The sequence below is a fragment of the Triturus cristatus genome, chromosome 4_1 (genome assembly GCF_964204655.1).
Source record: "Triturus cristatus chromosome 4_1, aTriCri1.1, whole genome shotgun sequence".
NCBI classification, from domain to species: Eukaryota; Metazoa; Chordata; class Amphibia; order Caudata; family Salamandridae; genus Triturus; species Triturus cristatus.
Genome location: NC_140585.1, coordinates 1,128,053,666 through 1,128,081,109, shown reverse-complemented (window position 1 = coordinate 1,128,081,109; position 27,444 = coordinate 1,128,053,666). Strand labels below are relative to the sequence as shown.

Genomic DNA, 27,444 nt, shown 5'->3' with positions numbered 1-27,444 from the left:
AAGTCTGTCACCACATCCAGTTTAACAACTCAGTCCGAAGAGACCATCCACCCAATGCATGAAGAGGTCTCCGCATGTGGCTGGCATCCTGGGGGATGTAAAGACAATCCATCCCTTCAGGCAACTTCCGCACTCCTTCCATATTTGAAATTGGACATCCGAAAACATTACTTATATTGCTACATATCCCTCAGTTATTCATCCTCCATCACACCGCTAAGCTCTGTGCCTGGATATGAAGAAAGCATCACTCTGGTTACTCGCACACAACACCAAACACTTCCTGCATAGGTTCTTTTATCCGTTTTATAATATTATGGATCTTAAAAAATGCATGATGAGTATTGTATTGTTGGACGAAACTCCCTTCAAAACAAAGTTTTACCTAGAAATAGTGTTACACAATGAAATTGTACGTTTTACTACATTTCCGTTTTAAATGTTTACATTGTACCTTTTATGGTTTATTTAACCGAAATAAAGGAAATATGATTATGAGGTTCAGAGTAATTACATCCCTCATCCAAGCAAAGAGGCATCTGTGGTGTATTGCGCTGCCCGTTTGATAATGGACTTCAGTGCCCCACAATGTGGTATATTATATATATATTGATACAGTGCTAAATAATTCCAATTATAAGACAATGGGCCTCATGTAGGAAGCCAAATACCAGTCGGTAACGGACGAAATTCGGTAAATATCCCGTTACCGACTGGTATTTAGCTATTTGAGATGTAGGAGGCATAATTTTAGGATTCGGTAAATTACCGAATCGGTAAAATACTGATTCGGTAAATACCGAATCCTGAAATCATATGTAGGGAGCACTCTAAAGAGTGAAAATTAGTATTAAGAATTCGTTATTTACCACCAAATACAGGTTGGTGATAAATAACGAATACCTTGCAAAAAGTAATATTTCGCAGATTTAAGAGTGCCATGTGGCAGACATACATGCCCTTAGGGCATGTATGTGCGTCACATGTGCACACATGCAAGATTCAGGGGTGCAACAGGGTGTCAATGTGACACCCTGCCACCCTTGAATATGCTCCCCCCATTACCGAATCGGTATTTACCGAATCGGTAATGGTGAATGGCCTCCCATCGATTCCTATGGGCCTCCAGGCCCATAGGAATCAATGGGAAGGTATGCCTCATTACCGAATCGGTAAATACCGATTCATAATTACCGAATTTTTCCGATTCGGTAAAATTTACCGAATTATTACCTACATCTCATTTACCGATTCATAAATACCGAATCGGTAAAATTTGGTATTTATGAATCGGTAAATTTGATGCTACCTACATATGGCCCAATACGTAGTTATACAACCATGAAAAATATGGTCTGCAAAGACTTATCCACTTTCGGCAGATTTGGCTAAAAAGGTCTTATTTTTCCGTTATTTGTAATTTTACTCTTACTAAAATTGCTAATGATTTTTGCTGTATTTTTGCACATACTGCTACCTGAAACAAACACCTTGAAGGACATTGATAATTTTTTGAGAATGCTTTCAACAAGTCCCTGTACGTGTCTACTTTCTGAGATTAGAGTCTGTAGATTTTGTAATACTGTCAATCAACCTTCAAAGGCACATTTTATCAGAATGTCCATGTTTTAAATTTATTCATAAATTTACATTTGGTGTCTAAATTTCTGATGATATTATGTCAGAAGAAAAAATTGCAGACAGAATATTGTTACACTTGGGCAATCACATTTTAATCGAGACCGTATTCGACTACTGGATCATTTCGAATGACTTGTTACCTATATCGGTTTGTTGGCCTGATTCCAAGGGCTGAATTCTGGTGTGTGGTAATTCCATTTGGTACACATATTGAAAAGCAAGATCCCATTTTTCTGGGAACTACTCAGAATAGGAGTTATTTACGACACCAGGTAAATACCTCACTTTGGGTAAATACCAGGTACAGTAAATACCAGACAACATTTGGGGCACTCATAATCTGGACCTTTACGTGTTTTATTCTGATTTTATAGCACTAATTACACGTTGGTCATATGATTAACAGTAAACAATAAAAACCCACTATTAAAAATGAAAATTAAAAAAAAATAAAAAAAAAATACATGTAATGGTAAAATAGATGTCAACTAAATACTACAAGATAGGAATTCCAAAAGGTGTAACATAGACAAGTATATACTGTACCTGCAATGAACTACAACGGGGCCAATGCTGTTGTGTTTAGCAGATGAAGCCTTTCGCACGAAGGTGAGCACTGGAAGAGTATAGTCGGGGACCCCCATATCAGGCCATTGGGTGTAATGGTACTGAACAACTGTGTGCTCATTTTGTCTTCCTTTTTGTGACCCCTGATAGAATGGAAACCACTGTTAGTCCAAATCATTACATGTCATATTCATACGAAGTTTTAGCTACCTAATTTGAAAGGACTCTGTTGTTGAAATAACTCTAAGTGACAGACACAGAGAAATACGTGGACATGTTTCAAATACCATAGACCAGTGAGTGTTTGATGAGATATTATTTCTCATTCATTACTGGGAATTAATTTACTTAAGGACTACACTTACAGTCACTTTTGTAATCAACATGCTCTAGTGGGCAAAGCAATATTTTTAAAATGTATTCAAATTGAAAAGAGATTGGGTAAATTACTAAATCAAGTAGTGGTATCCAAGCAGTGATAAAAGGCCAACGGGGCAGAAAGGAAGTCAGAACTGGAATGTTTTGACCTGATGCTGTAATGTTTGGTAATTGTTAATTTCCAAGTGAGTTTTTATGATACACCAGCGATCTAGCACCTGCCCTTGCTCCCCTGGTCTATGGCATGGCACTAGATGTTGGTCAAATCTTTCAAGGCAGTGCCATCTTAAGACTTTTGAGGACGCGAGCAAGACATATTTTTGGGGAACTCTGTTCACAAAAACATTACATTACAAACACCCATTTTCAGCTAACTGAAGCCGTCAGGATAGCAAACAATAATGAATTATACCTTAAACTTTCAGAGCTGGGGTCAAGGTAAAACAAAGAAAAGCTACAGCTGCCCGATGTCTGCCATCCCAACTCAACCAAAAGAATACTTGAGCAAGAATTGACACAGCCATTTCTTTTTGCACTTGGATATTGATTCTTCTGATCTTGAATAACATTTTACATGGAATTAAGTATCTTGCCAGCCTGTTCCACCTTTTGCAGGAAAAAGATAGTAAAGATGCCTTGATAGATGTTTAGTTGACTAGTACATAATATTAAAAATAGACATATGTACATAGTACTTAAAAGTTTAGATTTCATTGCCAGATACTGGCTATCTGCTACATTCTTACCTTTTTGATTTTCATGTTCCTAATAGAAAATTTCCGTACAGTGTAATAGGCGAGCACAAGAGAACTCTTCAGAGTCACCAGGTATGCCCCATATTCCTCGCTGCCATCCGCTGGCCAGTACTGGTCACATTTTCTCTGTAGTAAAGATAGAAAGAAGCCAGAAAACAATTACTCTACATGTGGGAATGATCCCAACTATGAAATCAAAATTCTTCATGCAGATTATTGATAGAATTGAGCAGAGTGCATCTAAGAAAGCTTTGCATTCAATCCCATGGACCTCTGCAGTAGCTGTATGCTATATCAGACACTTGATGTAAAGCTAAACATGCTACCTTTATTACATTCCTGTGGTATCACATTTCTACTAAACTATTGATTATATTTCTTTATCTATAGCTTCCTTGTGTGTTACGCGAATGGAGGCTCTCCCTTGCTAACAGTGTCTAGGTCCACAGTTACTATGCTGTCTCTCCGTATCTTCAATCGTGTCACATCACAAACGAGGTAAAACATCCTCATTGGGCACATATGTCTGGGTTGGGAGAATGGATCATGCCAGTAGAGGAAAGAAACCATGGGAGAGGTGTCCTTTGTTGGACAGTTTATGTTTGTTTGTCAGCAAGCACAGTAATACTGGCTTGTACTAAAGTCCTAAACAGTCTAATTTTTCTACATAGCCAACGAGGGTACCTGCCGCATAAGGCAACAGGTCAAAATCTGTATCATCAAAATCTGTCACTGCAGATTTGTCTGACAAAGACTGGGAATACCTTAAAAGTAGGTTATGTTGGATTTGAATATTTAGACTCAACATGAAGCATCGTTTTAAAGTGTATACATTTCATTGCCATTTGCAAGGGTATTAAAGTTTCTTTTTGGGTGGCAAGGGAATATTTAGGGTTTAGGGTGGGTATGGGTTTTTAGGTGGCAATGGAATTTTAAGGGTTTAGGGTGGGTATGGGTTTTCGAGTGACAACAGTAGTTTTAGGGGGTTTAGGATTTTGCCTGGCAAGGGTAATTTTAGAGTTTAAGGTGGGTATGGGTTTTTGGGTGGCAAGAGTAATTATAGGGTTTAGGGTGGGTATAGGGTTTTGGGTGGCAAGGGTAAGTTTGGAATGCTTAAGGGTTGAGGGGTGTTTAAGGATATATATATGGATTTACATATATACACATTTCTTTAACAACCAAATGCCTTTAGCATGCATTCCTTTACCACAAAAATGTAAGTATTATACAAGAAAATATAAACCATTTATTTATGCATAAAAAAGGTTGATAATTACCTGTAAAATACTTACATTTACCTGTGAAAACTTTACCATGCACATGTCTTTACCAATCATGCTTTTACAACGAAATTCACGCATGGTAAAGGAATACGCGTGATAAAAAACTCCTGCACGGTAAAGGTAATGCGTAGTAACACTACCTGCGTGGTAACCGATTTGTTGTAAAACCATGCATGGTAACGGCATGCGTTATACATCCCTCATGATCCCATCTGTCTGTCTATATTCCTTACCTGTCGATTTCCACAGGGACATCTTAAGGATTTGGGGGGCCCTGGGCCAAACGTATTTTGGGCCCCTGTTCGGATCAGCTTTCAAATAGAGATCCACTTTAAGCTCTTTCATGCCCTCTTTGGCCAGCTCACTGACAGTGCACAGGCACACTGGTCCAAATTCTAAATGTTTACATCTAACATTCAGGGATAGTGATGTGTGTTTTCAATATTGCAACACTAAAGCAGCTCACTAATATTACTGCAAATAATACCTGTGATCCCCTCCTATTTCTCATATGTGAGGTCCTGTTTGTGTCTAAACGAATAATTTTTAATGGATGTTGCATGAAACATAAACCCAACATTTGTCTGGAAAATGTCTGTAATAGACTCTCACACATTACCCACATTAAAAGTAAATGTAAGGAGAATGCTATTTGCAACAGTCTGTTATTTAAGGTCATCAGGGCAAGACTCTGCAGAAAAGAGTTGGCTCTATCAGGGTGCCCCTGAAAATCAGGGACTCTGGTCCAGAGCCCACTTTGCCCATGCATCAAAACGTCTCTGGATTTCCATAGCAAGAATATGAAGACGAGAAGGTCACTCATGCCCTCATGTAATAAAGCAGCATTACAGGCCTAGTCTCTAATGGAATCCACTGTTGTCAGTTTGGCTGATTTACAACCTTGCCACATTTGAGTCTAGCTCTGTAAAGACATTTCCTGCAGAAGATCTAGTTGTCAAATGTTTAAACTGAAAGCATCACTATTTTCTTTGTAATTCCCAGTAACAAGCGATACATAAAATGCGGCGGTCAGACTGTGGCCCCAGATGTCTGACAGATCGCCACTTGCTGACCGTCCGACATCGTAATCGGGCCCTTAGAGTGGGCTTTGGGTATGGCTTACCATTTGTTTGCTTTCTTGTCAATCTCATTTGCTTGTGTCTTATTCACTGGCTTCCTACCTCTTCTTGTGTTTGTCCCTTTCGTGAAGCACAGCTTTTTTACCATTCTGTTTATTGGATGATGTGTATCTTTCCACTTCTCACATCAGAGAACTACTTTTTAGTTTTTCTTTCAGCACTCCATGGGAGAGCATGCTTTTTCCGTGCCCTTTCTCCCTTGTGCTACTTTCCCTCTCACAGTGTTCTCCCACGCACTCTTCATGTTGTTCTCAACCACTCCCAACTAATATGTAAAAGGACTGCAACAGGTATACTTGTGTCAAGTTTGAATAAAGAGCAGACTTTATCAGACTGGTTTTCTATTGCTGCTTTCTACATGCTGCATGAAAGCCCAAATCTTTTGCACACAGCATTTATGGTTCTGAGATTGGAGTAGGTTAATGCACTAATTCAGCCTGAATTTGAAGCAGAACATTTACTCAGACTGACTAGATAGGGGATGTCTCTTCTCATGGAGGCCCCTAAATCTGCTCCCTGGGCTGCTGCAGAACACCAAATTGCCAGAGCACGTGTTCAAGTTGCAGGCCAAGCAATTTCCTATAAATTCTGACCTTTCCTCATTTAACTGTTGTGTTCTTTTAAGTACCTGCAACTAGTCTTCTGAGTTATTTTTTAGCTGGCTCACATGCAACAGGCCTTTTTAATTATAATTTTACATTTCTTGTCTGAAATTTGAAAAATAAATCATGCCTGATTAAAGATTTAAATTATTGAATTCAACGTACAGATTTGAGATATGTTAAAATAAATGTTTGCTTTTCTTTTTCTGAAAATTGTTTAACAACAAGCACAGGCAAATTCAATAGCTCAACCCTTGCAAGAGAGAGGTGAGACGGTTTTCCAATGCTTATTAATTTTCCTAACGCTAATTGGCCAACTGCTAGGTACTGATCCTTGAGCATGATTGCATGGTGAGTGGGATGTGGCATGTTCCAGAGGTGTAAGTCCAAAATAACTATCACATCACAACACTACATAAACAGCGGGTATGGCAACAGACCTATGAAACAAACAATAACATATGCATATGGTCTTACCCTTCCCTTTTCAACGAGGTTTGTTATCATTACAATAACCTCCACATTATGTTCCCAGATCATCCTCCAGAAATCTTCTGCTGTTGACTTCAAGGGCCCTTGGGCTGCTATGTATGCTTTCGGCCTATTGTAGCCCTAAAGTGAAGCATAAAAATAGTTATATTTGGGAAGCAGTCTTTTCAAACAAATATAGCAGAAGGTTTTTAAATACACCTGCATATTTAAAATCTAAGTCTAAAGTCTAAGTCATAAAATAATAAATATAACCTCTAATTTAATGTACTCATCTTTGTGGGCATACTTTTATATGCCTGTGGAAGAGGTGTGGTGCAGCGGCCAGGGCGCCTGACTCCAGACCACGGGTCCCACGGTTCGATCCCCGGGGCCGGTGGCAGGTAAGCCCATCACCATGTGACTCTGGACAATAGCTTGCTTAATCTTCCCAACGGCCCCCAGCGCCGGGACACCTCTTCGGAGGTAGCTGTGCGCTTTACAAATGCTGGATTTCATTTCATCATACACTCATCTTACGCTCACTCTGCGTGGTCATGTACTCATTAACTAAGGTGCATGCTAACTTGTACATGCAAGTAACTATTGCCAAAGGTGTATGCTCATTCAGTGCACTCAGCTACTCATTCCAAAAGCCGTATGCTTAAATTGTGCACTCAGGTACTCATTGCCAGAGCCATAACCTCACACTGTCTGCTCAGGTACTCATTACCAAAGTTCTTTGCTCATTATGTGTGCTCAGGACTTAATACCAAAACTGTATGAACATTCTGTGTGCTGATGTTCTCATTACTGAAGCTGTATTTTATTTTATGTGCTAAGGTTCTAAATATATAAACCTTGTTCTCAGTCTAGGTTCCTAGGTACATATTACCACAGCAGTGCGCCCATTCTATGTGCTCAAAAAGTTATATTGTATTTCATGTGACCACAAACGCTTGAGAGCTTTTAGCACAGTATTATTGCACCTTTAAAACACAAGATCAGACCGGTGGAGATACATGCCTTTTGCCCCCTGTTCTTACAGCCTCTTCAGCCCATGTTTTGGAAGGTTCACACATGGTGTCAAAGAGATCACTCACTCAACACACACCTACCTACACAGTTAGCTACCATGTCAAGAGGACTCTTTTACTGATAGCTACAGCAGTGTCTGCCATGTGGAAACCAGATCTCAGAATGTCTCACTGCTGGCACTAACATACCATACAGCAAGGTGATAGATGTAGCCAACACATGTTTCTTCGAGACGCTGGTAAACGTTTGAGAGTACTCTCCGCCTTATTTGAAAGACCCTTTAAATAAACTTACCTTTACTACGGATTACTTGGAGATATAGGTTTTGGAAATAAGACAAGGAACTATCTGCTATTGGAATTGTCATACAATTGTTTCTACTTAGTATTGCCCTGAGGAAGTCGAAGGGTGATGACCCAATGACGAAACATGTGTTGACTACATCTATCACCTGGCTGTGACTGTATCAACCATTGTACCAACTAAACTGTAATGATTGTATAACTGGATGTGACTATCATGAGATATGGAGTGAATACATGGAATTAAAGAAGAAGGTCTTCAACCAACATACACCTGAACTCTTGGACATTATAGTTTTTGCTCAGGATAAAGACTTATTGTTACTTATAATTTTGGGACCTCTTAGTCCACAGAATTCTTTGGAACGTGGGTGGCTGTTTCCCCTTAATCCTTGAGAGCATTTAGAGGAATTTAGGGAACCTTACTTACTTTATGGTTGTCCGCAGAATTTACCCAGCCACGCTCTGTATTTAGGTATACCATACAGCATACCCACACATCACTGGATAACAGACCTAGGGCATGCCTTGCAAATAGCAACTACGATCAAAGTGTAATAATGGGTTAGGACCGAAAGAGCGGTGGTAAATCATTGAGATCCAAACAGAAGGGTTTCCCTTTCGACCAATTTGTCTTTGTGATTGTTGAAACATGTCTCAGGGGGAGTGGGCAGTGGTGCAGGGGGGTACTGCCAACTCTCAAAGAAACTTTAAAATAAAAACCTTTTTTAATCGCATCCCTGATTCCTTTAAGGAAATAGGCTGCTTAAAAAAAAGGTTACGTTATTGAATGGCAACCACAGGCATGGTGACATGCTGCCCCTTTCAGGCCACCAACTCTGTGATATCCTGTGATATCAACTAATCAGTGTGAGTCACAATTTGTTGACCTACCTCATGGATATTAATGATGTAGGGTGGATACTGACCCAGTCCCTATCAGAGTTTTGAGAACCAACATATTGTTACACATGTCAGTACACAAAATTACACACTGGTCGTAAAAATATTGTTTTTTGCAACCAGTGTATTAGTACATCTGACCCCTAGTTATGCATTTCAATGTGATGCATTGTCAAATAATATACTTACATCAACATAGTTGGCATTAATATAATCAGTCACCTTGCCATCCTTTTCTGCAACTTGAGAAAGTTTAACTCTGCTGTGGTCATCTGCAAGACACAAAAAGTTTTGTCAGTATGATAGTGTACAACTTTGGATTACTGTAATTTGCCCTATTATTTGGCAATATGCACAATATATGATGTTTTCATTTTAAATAAGTATTAAACATCCAGGACTGTCTTAAATTTGTATAGTGGTATTATTCTTATTATTATGTATTATTAATGCTACGATTGTAGAATGTCAGTCATTCTCAAATGCTGAAAAACACTTCCAAAGCCAGAAGTATTTAGAAAATATACTTGGCCCAGTTTTTGTCCAGTTTCAGAATGACAACTATCTGAAATTGTTAATTCCCTGAAACCCACTGTTAACTTCATTATACTCTTTATAGACACCCTAATCAAAATCCATTTCCAGTTTTCATCCGAACATGCTGCTAGATAAACAAATCCTCTCTACAAAAATGTATGTTCCCTGACTCAATAACGTCACAGAAACTGCAAACATCCAAGCAGCCCCTGCTGCAGTTCCAGTTATAGAGCTAGAGCTCTAGCCTGGCAAAGCCTTTTTAAAATATGGTAAGTTGTCCTGGGGTCATGCTTACAATGACCCAGGAGACTTACGTTTTCTTTTCTATTGTTGCTGGGGGCTGCAGAACTCCCTACAGCTCCCACAAAACATTACCAAAAAATTCGGTGATGTTCCTTCTCCTGCCCCTTCTAGGGACATCACCATAAACAAAGTATATCTAGATAGCCCTCTAAGGGCATTTTGGGGTACTTTTTGAAAACAGAGTGAATAATAAATGAGCGGCTGTGGCAGCTCCTTTATTTTTCACTTTTTTGAAAATGTGTTTGTGGGTGTCCTGCTCCCAACCGGGCCACCCACTGTTTTCTTTCTTTTTTTAATTAAGGGGCCACTGGGGAAGCCCCAAAGCCCCTCAGGCCCAGATGGCTTCCTTCAAGAGCCAGCCTGTTTTTCGGTAAAATGACATGCCCTGGTGTTCACTTGGGGCACGCCACAACTAGTGCACTTTGTTTTTTTAATGTGGTGCTCTGTTGCCCACCTGGGGCAACCCAGACCATTGATTATTTTTGGGGGCTGCGAGGGGATGCCAAGGGCGAACACGGCCCTATGGCATTGTTTTTTTTAAGTGATGTGTGAGAGCACGCCACAGCTTCTCCTGATTTCTTTCCTTTTTAATGGGGTACCCTGATGAGCACCCATGGGACCCATGGCTAATCCAATGTTGGGGGCTGTGGGGAGAGGCCCACGGACCATGCAGGCCTGCTGCCTCCCCACTTGAACCCATCGTGAGTGCAGCGGGAGTCAGCACTGCTCCATTCCAGTGGGAGCAGTTTTCTTTTGCTCCTGTGGGGTGAGAGTAATCAAAGCATTTTCCTTCCCCTAGAGTGCATGCATGAAAATGCTTCGTTCTCCCACCAGGCAGGAGCAGGCTTGTGCTGTTGCTAGGTGGGAGAACTTTGCATTTTCTTTTCCCGTGCTCGCAGGTAGGGAAATAGACAGAGTCCTGGGGGTTGGGGATCCCGGGACAATGTTACTGAGCCAGCCCCGGGGGATGTAGTCGCAAGTGGTCATTCTGCAGTCCAGAAAAGGCTCCCTCACCTTTTATTTAGTTGCCGGCCTTGGGGGATGGGGTGACGGAACCTCTCATAGCCCGGGAAGGCGGGCCGTGCACCCACCTCTCCTTTTATTAAGTTACCGTCTCCAGGAGATTTGGTCCATGGGACCACTTGGAGGCATGGGAAGGGGGACAATGCGCCCCCCTCCTCCTTAAATTAATGCCACATTTTCCCCAATCCCTGGCCTACCCCGGGGGGTATTTAAATTTTGCTGTGGATCCTCTGCAAATTTGCGGCAAAATAAAAAAAGCAGGGTGCCTCTTGGACACCACCACCAGGACTGAGTCCTGATTACTTAGAGGGCTGCCACATCTTCCTGATTAAGGTGGTGGCAGCCAATCAGGTTTCAGCTTGAGATCTGTTGGGATCCACGGATCTAGATATACAAAGTAACACAGAGCTTTCCAATCGCCCTGGGAAGTTTTATTTTTCCTTTAGGCTTTTCGCTTCTTCGGGAGTCAGATTCCGATTGGCTAAAAGTTTGCTGGCAGAATATACTGGCCCTGGCACTTAGGGGTATATTTATGAGGGGTTTGCATCATGCTTGCACCATGCAATGTGGGACATGCGTGACACAAACCTCTAAGTCAGATTTATGAAGCCATGGCTTTATAAATCTGGATTAATGCAACAAGGTGCGAATTGCTGTGTTACATTACTCTGTGCCAGGGAGGAATTCCATTGGCGTTCCATGGATGTACCCATGTTACTCCCATGGTTTTTGATGCATTTCTAGATTTACCAAAACTGGTAAACCTGGGGGTGTGCCAAAAAGATACACCTCCCCAGAAGAGGTGTAACAAGGAAAAATATGTTTATTTTGCCTCATTGTTTCCTCTTTCTGTGTGTGCTGCATTCTGCAGTACTCATTAAAAGAGGAAAACGCCTCTCAGGATTGCTTTTGTGCAGGAAGGTGTTCCTTCCTGCACAAAAGCAATCCTGCCTACAACACAGGCACCCTTGCACCATGGTGCAAGGGTTACTGCATTGGAGCTACACTGCCAAAACGGCACCAGAGCAGGGGAAAGGACAGGAATGCACCGTATTTGACGCAGTGCAGTGCAGCAAAGTTAATTGCTGCTTTGCTCCGCAACACAAATTTACCCCATAGTGACTTATGATATAAGGGGGCAGGGTAGGGATTCCCTGCAACCCTTTGACCCATAGGGAGGGGGCCAAGAGGGACTCACCCGGCACCAACATGAAAAACAGAATTGGCAAGTTTTGCTGCGATTTCACTGGACTGACTTTTAGTTTTAAGAAAAGGGGTGTTGTACTGCACCCCTCATTGAGCCAATAATGGCCCCGGGGCTGGCTCACTTGCTGTGTTCTGCCCTGGGAAGACCAGCCAGGATCCAGCCGATGCAGGCAGGGACATTTTAAAAATGCTCCTGCCAGCTTAGAGTAGACTTATATTCTGTTTACCTGCGCGCACTGATGCAGGCAGGGAAACAGAGTAAGATATTGCTCCTGTTCGGAGAGAACAGCATATGGGAAGCCAGCTGGGGCCGCAGGGGCCCTTGGGATCCCCCCTCAACGTGTTCATGGTACATGCCCTTCGTGGCACTGGAGCACCAAGCTTTAAATAATGTGGGCACCGGGGATGGGGTGCCCAGGGACAAAATAGGCTTGAGGAAGGGGGCCAGGCGGCCTCCTCCCATTTTTAGAAAACAGATGGCCCGGGGGCATTACATCAATGATGTAATTTGAGATGTCATCAGTGATGCAATAAGTTAGGTCATAAGGAGTGCACGGTGGGCGCGCAAGTTATGGTTAGCTGAACTAACTATAATTGGTGAATTTCTGTGTTTTATTTTAGGTCAATACATTAATATTGTCGCTTATATATTCACCTAAGTATAAGGTTACTTTAGCCTTTGTTTTTTTTCAGTGAATATAAGTATATCATTTTTTCACTGAAAAAAAAACACAGTAAAAGTGATGTTAATGTTACAAAAATGACATAAAAGCCACTGAAATTTGCCAGTTTTGGTTCAGTAAAGTACCTGTATATTGCACCCTCATCAAACACTGCTTATGACCTCACAAACTACATCACTTATGACAAGTTAAATTACATCATTGCTGACTTCACTGGTGACATTTCAAATGACATTGTTGATTACATCATCCACGACACTGCTATTCACATTACTCTACAAACCCTAACAAAGTATAAGAAAAGGAAACAAGAAATAGGATGGGTGCATTGATTAGACTTAGATTAGTCCACGGTGACAACTCCTGCTGTGAAAAGTGAATACCGCACGTGGTATGGATTGCCTACCTGGAAACGTTATGCCGCAGGCAGCAATCCCTGCTGCACAAGGTAAAGTGGATGTGCAGCTTGTGCAGGTTGCTGAGAGAGGTTTCAATGCAGGCTCTGCTCTGGCTTTAGCCAAAGACCTTTGAGTAAAGCCATAGGTTGGGTGCTCACCCATGGATGGCTCGTGCATGTTATATGATCAAAACCCAGTACTATGGACAAATATAGTGTGAAGTGTAAGTTAATTTGTTATGAAAGATTGGGTGAGGATTTCATTGATTAGGCTTCCCTGTTTGTGATGTGACTCTAGAAAGTAGGCGGTAAGGGTGAGCCAATCAGAGAGAGTTTAGCTCAACGTGTAGCTGTAAGCATGGCCCTTACCCAACTTCCGTTATGCACTGCTGAGAACTGTGTGCAGCGTGTGCCAATGATTGTACAAACCCCTTTAGTCTGAACTGTTTGCAATCCTAAGTATAAGTTCATAAGTAATGGTAAATGACGTTTTATAATGGAAAATACCTCCTACAGCATTGGCATGGGTCAAGAAGCAAGCATTTGCAATGCAATAGGTCCACCATTTACGAGACTTTGATCTACTGGCACTGTAAATGTCAATAGCTTAAATTCTCGCAAATGCGAGACCTATTGAATTGTAAATATTGTTTGTTTTCAAGCACCCCATGCCGCACTTGCACTTAATAGAGACCACACCCCTTTCTTTAGAAGAACTGCTTCTAAAGAAAAGGTTGTGGCCTCTATTAACCCCTTCCCTGCTCATGACGGAACCGTTCCGTCATGAGCCACGGTTGGCGTGTGCTCATGACGGAACGGTTCCGTCATGACAATCCTGTTGGCGGCCGCTCCGCCTGCGCGGCGCTGTTTCCCCGCCTGTGCGGGGGGACAACGCAAATGGGCGGAGTCATGACGGAACCGTTCCGTCATGAGCACAGCTCAACTGTGGCTCATGACGGAGCGGCTCCGTCATGAGCACAGGCCCACCGCGCTGCCCCCCTGCCCCCCCCAGCGCTGCAGCGGAATGTCCGCAGCAGCGAAGGGGTTAAGTGCAAGCACGGCATGGGGCGCTTGGAAACAACCCACAAAAAAATATTTGTAAAGCAATTGGTGTCGCATTTGCGAGAGTTAAAGCTATTGTCATTTACAATGCCAATAGCTCAAACTTTCACAAATGCAAGACCTAAAGCATTCCACAGAAGCAGCCGCCATCGTCTCGGCTGCTTGAAAAGTAAAAGTGCGCATGGCGCACTGAATGTTGCTACAAAGCATGTCGTGCCAGCAGTAAAACCCAACTCACTAAAGAAATAGTGCTTACAGTCTAAATAACACAGACGCTGTAACAACAGAAGTAAAAGGGAGGTTACAAATTAAGACAAGGTGGTACTAAGGTGGGTCTAACAAGCTGATTACCGTATCAGAAGCCAGCATTTACAAAGAACAAAGACACAAGCCAATGAAAAATATGGACAGAGAGTGGGCGGCGCTACAAGTGCATACTCTAATACCGCATGCCTCGCAGCGCTGCCCAGGCTCGGCCTTAAAACAGCAGAAGAAGGAAATTAAGGAAAAAAAACACTTACAAGCAACGATATTAATATAGCGGTTCTTGTTCTTGTTTTCTGGATGGTTGGAATTATCTGACGTAATTCCCAAATCAACAGTGCAGCTCTGAACTTCCTGAAAATAAAATACAATACACTGTTGTTTTAATATAGAATTAGATACATACTGACTTTAGAAACAGGAAATTTTTGAAAAACATAACGTTCTTCATAAATTCATACAAACTACTAATCTACAAAATGCAATGAAATATTTCCTTACCTGGTAAAATTCTTTCAGTGTCTAATGAGGAAATGAATACAGAAAGTACATAAATGAAATGTTACAGTACATGGTCAGTGGAAAATGTGTTGTAGTTAAACATGTCATGCAAACAAAAAGAAAATGATTTAAATCACAGTTATGTCAGACGTTTTACAAATAAAGCATTATCATTACATAGTGATAATACATTTTATGGGTATGGATTGTGTACAAGCTTTATCATGAAATACTATTTTGTGGTAAGAACTGCTCAAAGATGAATATTTATTAATGAGGTGGACGTACTGGCACTATTGATGTAGGTATTGATATAGAATAGACTGTTTTGTTTAAAATACTTTTTTTATTTAATTTTTTATACTTATGAGACCATCTTGGTTTACATATGATGACGAGTTTCAGGCAAATTTGTTTTCCAGTGTCTCATCAAATCTGTTTCTTTATATGATGGGTCCTGCATAGGGGTGTGTCAAAGTTGAGAAGTATAATGATTTGGAGGATTGCAGAAATTCTTATCATAATAAAATAAAGGGCACCTTTACCGGGCCCATGCAACAGGATGACATTGTTCCCACTGGCACAGGGTCAAGACTGATTTGCATATGGCCATGTCTAAACTGGGGTGGTGTAGTGGGCAAAAGAACGATGGATTTAACCCAGATCTCTTGACTGGGGGAGAATGTCTGCATTGTCAGCATTCCGTCCATCAATTGTTTGTTGTAACGCTTTTCGCCCTAAGTGGGATGGGTATTCCCAGACGTGGGACCCGTGCTCACTACGCCACTGGAGTCAAGCTATCCTGGCTGATGATGGCTGATAGCCAGAAACCGGTCCTAGGATGCTTGATTCCGGTCCAGGGAAGACATGGCTTGGCAGTTCGGGCTGGACTGTTCCCAGGAGGCACAGGGTCAAGACTGATTTGCATATGGCCATGTCTAAACTGGGGTGGTGTAGTGGGCAAAAGAACGATGGATTTAACCCAGATCTCTTGACTGGGGGAGAATGTCTGCATTGTCAGCATTCCGTCCATCAATTGTTTGTTGTAACGCTTTTCGCCCTAAGTGGGATGGGTATTCCCAGACGTGGGACCCGTGCTCACTACGCCACTGGAGTCAAGCTATCCTGGCTGATGACGGCTGATAGCCAGAAACCGGTCCTAGGATGCTTGATTCCGGTCCAGGGAAGACATGGCTTGGCAGTTCGGGCTGGACTGTTCCCATGAGGCACAGGGTCAAGACTGATTTGCATATGGCCATGTCTAAACTGGGGTGGTGTAGTGGGCAAAAGAACGATGGATTTAACCCAGATCTCTTGACTGGGGGAGAATGACTGCATTGTCAGCATTCCGTCCATCAATTGTTTGTTGTAACATTGTTCCCACTGTTGCCACGTGACAAAAGAGTCTGAAGACGCAGAGCTGCCATTCTGCAGCAGTCACCCATCATCGTACCCATGCCAGTATCCCCTCTACACCACCCATCAAAGTACATGTGGACGAGCCATCAACACCTGAACCAAGCTACAAGTCCTACAGCTCCAATGTTCCTCACAAGTGCCCACCTGGTTCCATTTCTGCACTGATCACTATGAGCCTCTTTAACTATTTTCCAGTCAAAGGATGTCCTACTTTTCCTCTCTAGAACATTCTACATCTGCAAAACAGCCTAGTTGTTTGGCTACAAGCAAGAAAACTTTGTATCAACATAGTTAGGGTACTTCGCTGAAGCAAAGTTTCACCTATTTTACCGTAAAATCTTTACTGGCACAGTCCACAGAAGATCTGAGACATGATGCAAATGCTGAAATCTCTTACAGAGACTTGGACAACCAACCAAAGGCTTCAAAGCTTTCCATACTTTTTGGCCAGCTGGTGGTGCCACCAAAATGATTTGGAAACCAATCCCATGCCAAGAGTGGCCAGGGTGGAGAGTCTGCTCCACTACGGAACTTAGTGCCAACCCTATTGTAGAGTGTGATCATTACTGTAGGGCCTTCAGATGTAACGACAAGAGCCTGTAGTGCTTGTGCCAGATATAGAAGCTCATTAGAAAACAGATGCCCTCAACAGCTCCTCAACCGAAGGGTCTATCTAAGATTGACAGGCAGCAAGTGTGTCACCGATGCACCGATAATGACATCAAAGATCTGACACCAGCTGCATCTCCTGAACGACGGAGGCTGGGACTTGGTAGTATATGTTTTCTTTTTTAATTACCAAGGTGCTGATCATTCTATGTTTTGGTATGTGAGTTGGAGAGAAAGGGATAGGGCTAGAATTTCTGTATTGGAGCCCTTAAGCTTCAGGCTGTTATGTCTCATCCAAGTGTCTTGTGTTGAGGTCTGAAGAGACATTTTGGAATTGGTCTTTAGCACCTGGGACTCGCATGTTTACTTACTTGTCATGAGTGCAACTAGAGGTGGTTGTAGGAGCTAAAGAGGTCATCATTAGGTGTGGTATACTTGTTGAGGAGTGAGGGAAACTGGGAGATCATGGAGAGATTGCAGGTCACCTGGTGAAGTTCTACATTTTGTGCACATTAGAGATGCGTTGTATAAATTCAACGTGTGATGGAGGATGTTGTGGTACACGGTGGTGGAGAGTTCTAAGAGAATTAGCATGCATAGCCTTGCTTCCTAGGCCTCTTACAATATATCACGCCAGCTATTAACTAAAGCAGCTTCCATTCCATGGTTGGGCAGACGCTAAACCCGTCAGAATCGAGGAAATAGTTAGCTTCTACTTAGAAGTTTCTCGGAGTTAGAAAGTGACTACTTTCTCACGGAGTCTAAGTTTAAGTGCAATTTATGTTTGGATTACCAAACATACACTTATCAGTACCAACTTAAGCAATCATAATTTCCCCCTTCTCCCCCAGGATCAATCCATTACCCTAGGCCTTCCCCACCACGTCCCACTTTCTCCAGGAATTTGAAGAGTTTTGATAGTCCTGCAAAGGGTTATAACTATCATAGTATACTGGGTCAAGTGATTTTTGCGGAGTAGGGAGATCTCGGAATGCTTTTAATCTGTGGGAACGTCACCTACATTCTTATGCTTTATTTAGGAAGATTGTAATGGTGGTGGCAAAAGCCTATACATGCACAGTTGCAGTACATCAGGCTATGGTTCTCTCACTAGTCTTAAAGCAATCATTTCTTTTGAGGTGTTTTCTGTGAAACAGAAGGTCAGAGCTGCATTGTTCGAGTTGTGGAAGTGGTGTGCTCCTGGGAGCGGTTATGTGGGCTGTGGCTCTCTTAGAATTCTAATCATTATGTATGAAGAAAGTTTCTAGAAATTCACAGAGTTCTAGAATGAGAGGTATTGATTCTATGGTGCATTGTGGTTTCATAAATCATTTTGCCTCTGAAGAATTCACGTACACAGTTTATTGGTTACATGACTCACTCCAAAAGTAATTTATTTTAGTATTGAAAGCTTCCTTATATAATATTGATCTAGCATGAACGACAGCTAGTTAGTTTCTTGGGTTAGGTGATATGCTGTAGGTGAACTCAAGCAGCAGTCCTTTTTAATGTGTCAATTATCTCTATGAGCTATTGGTTGTGTGTTTGTCTGGCTTTGTTTGGTGCATCTATAAACCACTGTTGAGGTGGTCTTTCTTTGCTTGTATACATTCCTCTCTGTCCTGGTGATGGCTTTGTAAAGTGAGTTGAGTCAAGGAATAGTGAAAGGGTAATAGGTTGATTAAGGGGAAGTTTTCTATCTTACGTTTGTAAATGCTGGACGCCACTTTTGTTGAGTCTGAAGTAAATGGCTTTTTCATGGGGGCGGGCTTAATGGAGTGTGATGTGCTTAGTGGAATTTTATACTGAAAGGAATAATCTTGTGTATATGCAATATGGTAAGTGTGGGAGTACAGATTCATATTTGTAGGTTGTGGTGTAGTAACATATCAAAGGGGTGACCTTTGATGTGCGCTGAACACCCAGAGAATATTTTGAGATTGAGACTGTTGCATATGTCGAGGAATTTAAGGGGTTGTTTTGTCCTCTAGTCAAAGACTCATTTAGGAGCCCTAGCGGCACTATTGCGCCACCAGAGACACACTTTTATGATGCTCTTGTGGCGCAATGTACTGCAGCATACATACAAGGCCACGCAAAGACCCTTTCATGCAGAACACTGCGTGAAAGGGGCGTTCCATGGGTGCTGTCAATGGCTTCGGAAGTGGGAAGAGTACATGAACTTACGCAGCTGTGGCTCATGCTTTACTGTGCCACCTGTCGGAGTTTGCCAACATCAGGACTCTGCCATGCCTCTATTGTGCCTGCTGAATGGCATGCAATCTGATCGCCACCCCATACATTGTAACTTGGAGTCTCATTGGCAGGCAGACCCCGATCTGGGATGGAACATGCTGGTGTACGTGCGTTGATCTGGGAATATTCAAATGTACAATCTAACCTGAATGATCCAACCAGAATCTACAGACCAGATTTATTAATATGTCCCGCAACGCAATGCAGTAAGAAAGCTTGCTGCACTGCTTGACATGACCATATCTTCTACTATATGATGCATTCTTGCTCTCTCCCTGCACTGGCACAGTGAGTGATGTCAAGCGCCATCGCAGGAACCCTTGCACCAAGGTGCAAGGGTGCCTGCATTACAGGCAGGATTGTTTTGTGCAGGAAGGGAGACCTTGCTGCACAAAAACAATCCTTTGAGGCATTTTACTCGTTCTAACAGCACATGTAAAAAGAGTAAATAGTGAGGAGAAATAAAGTTATTTCTCCTCATTATGCCTCTGTTGGAAATGCCTACCATTTTGTCAAATTTCCAGGTTCACAGGCCTTTGTAAATCTGGGAACAAGCCAAAATCCATGGGTGAATACATGGGAATGCCCATGCTCCACCCATAGAACACCGTCCCAATGCAGAGTAAAGCAAAGCAGCAATTTGCGCTGCTTTGCATTACTCTGGATTTACTAAGCCACGCAGAGCCACGAAAGTTGGATTTGTGTAGCTTAGTAAATCTCACTTAAGCCCACGCGTTGCCTTGCATCACCTTACATGATGCAAGGGCAACGCAAGGGCGCAGTAAATCGGCCCTACTGGGGGAGCTGTATGAAATCCGCGAAGAGAGGTCTGAGAGAGGAGAACCGAGCGCGAACATGAGCCGCCGGCACCTGGTTGCATGATGCATCCTCCGTCAAAGAGGGTACCATAGCATATAATATTACAGTAGAATGTTAGATAATTTGCAAGCCCACTTTGTGCTGAGCTCTTACGGCTTTTGTTGTTGTCTCATCATCCCTGTGCCTCTTAGAAAATAACATATTTGAGCCCAAAGCAATCTAGGCTTTCATGCCTCGCCTTTTCACTGCCAGCCATACAATACTGGTCTGCGAAATAAAAACCAGTACACTTTAGAATGTTTTTAAAATAAGCCAGTTACAAATTCCATTGTCAACAAGTAATGTGGGGCTCGATCAAGAACTACAAATCCCAGACACTCAAAAGATTGACAACCAACCTAAAACGAGAAACCCCAGCAGTAGCCTAAACAGAGATCCCCAAACCCAGACTGCCCTTGCCCTGGATTCTACAAAAACCTTTTCGCCTCAGGATCACGGGACCCAAGGTAAAAATCCCAGCACATTCACTATGGCATACTTGGACTCAGAGTCTTTAGAGATCATCCCAAAAGACATCATCTTGACACCAGAGTGAGGCTCACCATCAACCTCACCATAAAACAGTTCAAGTGATAGAAAAAGTGGTGGAAAAAATCACCAAAAGGACATCAATGCAAAAAACGGAGGGGCATATTATCAAGACAGGCGATAAAATTATCGCCGCTTTAGCGGCAGAAAACTGACGCTAAAACGGCGATAATGGGTTTGATAATATGCTCTATGGAATTCCAGTTGAAGCCCATGTTAGATGTGAAGGACATCTAACCTGAGCTTCAATTGGAATTCCATGGAGCATATTATCAAGCCCATTAACGCTTAGCGGAAATTTTCTGCCGCTGAAGCGGCGATAATTTTATCGCCTGTCTTGATAATATGCCCCGGAGACCCTTGGACATTCCTCCTAGTATTAGCTCAAACAACAGTTGAAGCTCTAAGTTTCCACTCTGAAAAGCTTGCCATCCAAGTACAGCTACTAAATATGCCGGTGATATAAGTCACTGGAATTGACACAAAGTTACAGTCCCTGATACAGAATCTTTCCCTTCCCCCAGAATTACCAGAGGTGCCTCTCACGACATGCTCATGTTCCCTGCTCATGGACAAACTAAGCAGCTTGCCGAGCATTTTTTTATCCATAACAAAGAAACTCAATCTATTTTTTTTAAAAAAAGACTCCCACAAAACTAGGGTCAGTGGATGACACCATCTCAACCCATGTTATAAGTAAAACTACCAACCCCAAAGCAGCCAATCTCTCTCTCTCTCTCTCTCTCTCTCTCTCTCTCTCTCTCTCTCTCTCTCTCTCTCTCTCTCTCTCTCTCTCTCTCTCTCTCTCTCTCTCTCTCTCTCTCTCTCTCTCTCTCTCTCTCTCTCTCTCTCTCTCTCTCTCTCTCTCTCTCTCTCTCTCTCTCTCTCTCTCTCTCTCTCTCTCTCTCGCCAACAGAGGAAGGCACATGTAAACCATAGAAAAATTTGGAAAAAGTGGTACCATCATTCATTCTCAGACCATCCACAAATCCAATCACATCAAAGTGACCGGGATACGCAGCAAAATTGAACGAGAAGCCGTACCACTTCTGAGAACACTAGACTCACCCAAACCAGCAACAGATCTATTGAATAGCCCTCACATTGGTGTAGACATTGTCAGCAATGTTCTGGATTCTTGGAGGCACCCCCTCGAAAACGATGGAATTGATGTGTCACGCTCCACTCTATTGAAAGACAGCTACAGGACTATCAGCAATAACAAAACGGACTATGAGGGGAAAAAGGTTGACCTATCTAGAGGTCGAACCCTTTCACTACCATGTGATACCAGCAAACACAAACTATTAAAAGGTCAATATATGAGACTACGAAAAAGTAGAGGCAAGACGAAAGCAACATTGCCCCAAGCCAGAGCACCATCACCGCAACAAGCATTGAAAAATCTAAAGTTCTTCCCAATTAAAAAAAAATAAACAACTAACCTCCTGGGCAGTCCCCTGCAAAAATAATCCATTGACAGACAAACAAAATACGGGAACCACCAATCATGAGGGAAAGTGCAGCAAACAAGACTTATGTAAAAATTAACCAGCGGCACAAAAACAAGATACAGGAAGAAAGAATCCAGGGGGAGAATTCAGTGAAATAGATGTAATCCCCGACCATAGCAAATCAAGTGAACAAGGACACCTTAAGCCAAAACAGTTTAGGGTCCTTACAAATTGACAGGGAAAGCCCAAGCAAATAGAGGTGATGGAAGCAACTCTCGCGAAAAATAAGGCGCCCTCCACTCCACAGACTTTGGCAGTTCTAGAAGAGGGAAACTCTCTCAACTTACTGGTTCTACCAATCAACACCGATACAAAGCATGTAGAGAACAAAACTGGAACTCAAATTCTCAAACAGAACACACAAGTGAAAGGAACTCAAGACATACATAAACTCAGTCAACTGATGCGATACAACCAAACAAAACCAAAACATATCTGTTTTTCACTCCAATATATGCCTCGAGGGGCAATTGTGACATACTAAACTGGGGGAACATTTAAAATTAGTCAGGAGCATACCAGCATTGAAGAACATTGAGTCGAAAGACATGGACTATATCAAATTCATCTCCAACCTGTGATCCATGAACAATATTATGCCGGAAACAACACTAGTAAATTGGCTTTCGCCAGAGGTTGTAAAATCTGTACTCTCAACAAAATTGTATATTGAAAGGTGGGGCGTTCTCGTCATGGAACAAGCCGAGGAAGCCTATCCCCAAATTTTGTAAAAGAGCCTTGAGACAATGAAATATGCTAAGCAATTAAAAACCAAGAATTATCCACCTTTTTTCTCGATCTTGAGGAATCTAATCAGTAAAAACCTGACACAAATTTCTGCTATGGAAAAAGCAGGAAATAAATAAATCACAGATTGAAGCTGGTTGCTCCGGGACTTAATTAGTAAAATGGAAGGATGACCCTCATGCTAACAAGGCCCTTTCACAAATTCTACGGAGTACAACACTATCGTACAAATGTACTCCTGGAATGTGGGTGAGCTAAAAACACTCTCCCAGTGTTAGCATCTTCTGGAAGGCACAGAACATCATCCTACTGCAAGAGACATGAGGGCAGGAATGTGTTCCTTTGATTGGATTCATAGAATTCAATAACCATGAGGTTAAGCAAACAGTCAAAGGACGTCCAAAGGGAGGCCTATCAACATACATTTTAGTGGATCTAAAAATCACAGCACCCCTGGCTTTTAGCGGTCAAACTGGAGGGTTGGCCCAAGGATGTATTCCACATCTTAATAATTGTGAACATATACCGGCAAACCTGCAAACAACACACCTAGGATGAATACAGGAGTATAGCTCCACTGAATTTATCATATGAGGAGACTTTAATGAATTCCTGCAGAATTCCCCAGATGTGGATGAGTTTATCCAAGAATAATATCTTGTCTGGCAGATTGCAGAGCAGAGCCTCCATCCTTACTGCTAGCACAAGCTTGGGCTTAAGAGTCCTAAATAGAAATTTGTACAAAGATCAACTGCCCGCAAAAACAAGAATTCCCAACATGGCGAGCTCCATGATCGACTACACCATGGCGTTCCTTCGTCTATTCAACTGGATTACCTTCTTTAAGATTGAACCAAGACTTGAGAGTGACTGTTGTCCACGGATAGATTAAATCCAACCATACTTTTCTAATCTAAAGCAAATCTGTTATTAGCGCCATCAACCTCCGAAACGGTAAGAAGGCTGCAATGGAAAGGGCACATATAAGATAAAATAGTCATGGATGGTGTTATCCTCTTTTCCATGAAACCCACACAAGGCGATAATCCAATTCAAAGCTGGGAACAAATAGTTGGTACGTTGCTAAATAACTACTCAAACTCGCAATGGCAAAAAGGCAATCAAATTGGTCCCAGGGAACAAAAGTTTGAGTGGTATACCTGGGCCCTATGGACCGCAAAAACAATTTGACACGTCTACAATGATCAACAAAGAGGTTTGCTGCCAATAATTTGCAGGCAGAAAATGTCAGACAAGCAAGGTTGCTGTATAAAAAGGAAAACTGGTTAGCTAAGAGAAGGCACAATAAAGGATTGTAGGTAAAAACTTTGCATGACTACAAAAACGAAAAACTAAGCCAATTCTGGAGAACCAGAAATTATCTGGAAAGGGGCTCTTACATAGCCAACCAATCTAACATCACAGAGCACTCCTGGGCCGAGTACCTCACATCCCAAAATACTAACCATACAGGAGCAATTAAAGGCACTACCAGCATCAGGGCTGGATCTTGGCTATAGGAACCAGTTAACTATCTCTCAGAACAGCGTAGAGCGACTTATATCAAAAAGCAAATAGGATGTGGGTCCCGGGCCAAATGGTCTGCCCAGCACTCTGTTAAAATCATCCAGCCAGTTGGTTGAATTTTTTCGCATCTCTCTTTAATTACAGCCTTCTCAACGGTCAAATTTCCTATTCCCAACATGCCTTCTTGAAGACAAAACACGTTTTCGAAACAAGTGCATTCCTGGTTCATTATCCAGTCGTGCAAACCCATGGCGCAACAAACCTATCTGAGTTCCTACTGGTCGTCAAACGCAATAAAAAGATTTCTGCGCCTATATGTGGGTGATTTTCCAACTTTAGATCCGTGCTCTAAATGATCCATAACAACAAACGATAACCAATGCAGAGGTTGCAACCAAGTCCCAGAACCCATCATGCATATAATCTGCATTGACCCAGCATTCCGGAATGACCGCCGGATCAAACTGCGTCACTGTTTCAACACTCTGGGAGTGGGTACTTGCAGACAGGCAGTAATTGCATGTTTTAAAGGGGCTAACACAAGATTATATGCGCAGGCGATAAAATGTCTGTCTCAGATTGCCAAAAATCTCTCTGTGCAAAATACAGTCGCAGGGATCAATTCACCTAAAGGAACTCAACAGTACCAAACTGACTGCTCTTCAAGCGAAATTTACAAGCAATCATGCATTTTATGCACACTGTGTTTCAAACGAATATTTATATGACGGACCCAATTCTATGGTTTCTCAATATTTTTTTTAACATCTTTTAAATTAGTGTATTTTATGCAATGTTTTTTATTAACTAAGCATACAATAAAATTTGATTCACTCATGCCGTCGAACAAAACGGAATCTGTCACTCTATGTTTAATCTTATGAGATTCACTTGGATACAAAGGCTTTTAGCAGACAAAAAGAGATTTTATTTGAATAGAGGATGAACGAGTTCATTCAGAGACCGCTGTGGCTAGGGGAACTAAAGAGAGGCTATGTTCTGACCTCTTCACACCTCTTGAAAGGAGGAGAAATTCGTGTTGTCCATGGTGTTTGAAGCGAAAAGCTGCAACCATTTTCCACTTGTCATTTTTTTGTTGATAACCACTTTACCACCTTCCTTTCATGTATGTTCTAACGCTAAAAATACGGTTTCTATTTTATTCCCTTATTGTTTACCTCATCACATGCCTCAATGTTAGTCACTGAGCAGCCCTGGATCAGGTGTATGTCCGTAAAAGCAAACCCACTTCAAGACCCGGAGGATTGCATTATGCCTAAAACTCTAAAAAGCTCTTCATGGCTGACCCACAACATCCCAGAGCCACACCACTCAATTGCTGCTACTTCTCAAACAGAAAGGGACTTTTTTTTTTAGATCTTGTTCTAGAAAAGACCCTTTGATTTTACTCAATTATATGTATATGTATAATGTACTGGCTTTCATCTATTGTGTAAGTCACATTTTTTGTCCATTCACTACAAAATACATTTAGTCAGACTATTTCAGCCATTGGGTGACTTCACTGTGAGTGACTCAACTTAGCCCTTTCACAAGGAGCACATGAACACACAAAGGGGAATATTTATGACATTGTCACGCAGTGCAGCGCAGCAAGTCACCTTGCTGTTCTGCCCTGTGTGACAGGGAAAGGGCAGGAATCTGCCATATTTGAAACAATGTGGCTCAGAATGTAGCACAAAAAGAAAGAGGAAGTAACGAGGAGAAATAAAGATATTTTTCCTCAGTACGCCTCTCCTTGGAAGGCGTATCTTTTTGGCGTATTCCCAGGTTTGCAGTTCTGGTGCTTCTGGGAATGCATCGAAAATCCATGGAATTGCGCAGAAACACCCATGGAACACCTCTCTAGCGCAGAGTAAGGCAATGCTGCGATTTGCGCTGCGTTGTTTTTCTCAAGATTTATGAAGAGACTCAGGGCAACTCCAATAGCTTTTAGACAATTTTGCTTTTATATTGACGAGGACCAAGCAGCTTCCCAAACAAAGTTTTGCAAAAACAATATAAGCACTGACAGTGAAACAAGGCTGACGGCCAAAGCGAGACCTACTGGCTCTGTCAATTCTTGTTCATTCTTTCAGTTAATTACAAGTAGCAAGGGGTATCAGCTGCTACCTCTGGCTTGCCCTTTACTACCTCTGGCAGCACCCATGCTACCCGTAGTCATAAAGGCAGCACCAGGAACAGAAAGTGAACATGGCTCTGACAGCCATGTTTAATTAGCGCTCCTAGCTCTTCCACTGCCCTCTCTTCAGATAGGAGGCTGTTAAAGGACCTTGGGTGGGTCATCGGTGGCCAAGGGTGCATGGCATATTTGATGTCCCCTGACAATTTGATGAAGGGAAACCCATGTGTTTAATAGCCTTATTAATGTATTTCATATTATATTTTTTAGAAAGGTGGAGTGCAATGACCCCTGCAGTATGGTTACTATGACAGGGCACTGTAGTTGTAATATTGGTTCCAAGGTCGGTGTTTCAACAGTGGTCTTGGCATTGCTATGTTACTGAACATGATTGGTTGATGTTTTCTTAGGCTGCCTACACACCTCATACACAATACTAGCAGTATGACTCTGAAATGCTTTTATAAATGCACTGGCAGGGAAATGAATGAATATATATTATACGAATGATACGAATTGCCTATGGAGCCTTCATGCCCTACAGCGCCGAGCTACCCCTCTTGCCACAGGTGGGCACCCAGTACGAACTTAAGAACAGTCCAGGGGTCCAGCACGCCACCTTCACCCACCACCACCTGGCCTTCTACCCCTAGAACACCGCCTGTGAGAGCATCAGCACCCTGAAGGCCTGGCTGTATGAGCACCGCAAGAACCCCAGCAATGACGAGAAGATCATGCTCTGTAAATATGTAATATATATTTGTCCAGCC

The 27,444-nt window shown here is 42.2% G+C and overlaps 1 protein-coding gene across 3 annotated transcripts in view; it reads right to left on the bottom strand.

The window, feature by feature from the left end:
- Positions 1-27,444, bottom strand: part of PTPRZ1 (protein tyrosine phosphatase receptor type Z1) — a 550,052-nt gene that overhangs the window by 69,334 nt on the left and 453,274 nt on the right. For 2 of the 3 annotated variants that reach the window (XM_085654180.1, XM_085654182.1), the window contains 6 exons: positions 15,053-15,073; positions 14,809-14,905; positions 9,266-9,348; positions 6,843-6,977; positions 3,333-3,467; positions 2,188-2,351 (listed from right to left, as the gene is read on the bottom strand). In XM_085654180.1, the coding sequence (XP_085510306.1) occupies positions 2,188-2,351; positions 3,333-3,467; positions 6,843-6,977; positions 9,266-9,348; positions 14,809-14,905; positions 15,053-15,073 (635 nt within the window). The remainder of the gene's footprint in view (positions 1-2,187; positions 2,352-3,332; positions 3,468-6,842; positions 6,978-9,265; positions 9,349-14,808; positions 14,906-15,052; positions 15,074-27,444) is intronic. The other variant, XM_085654181.1, reaches the window with a different exon arrangement.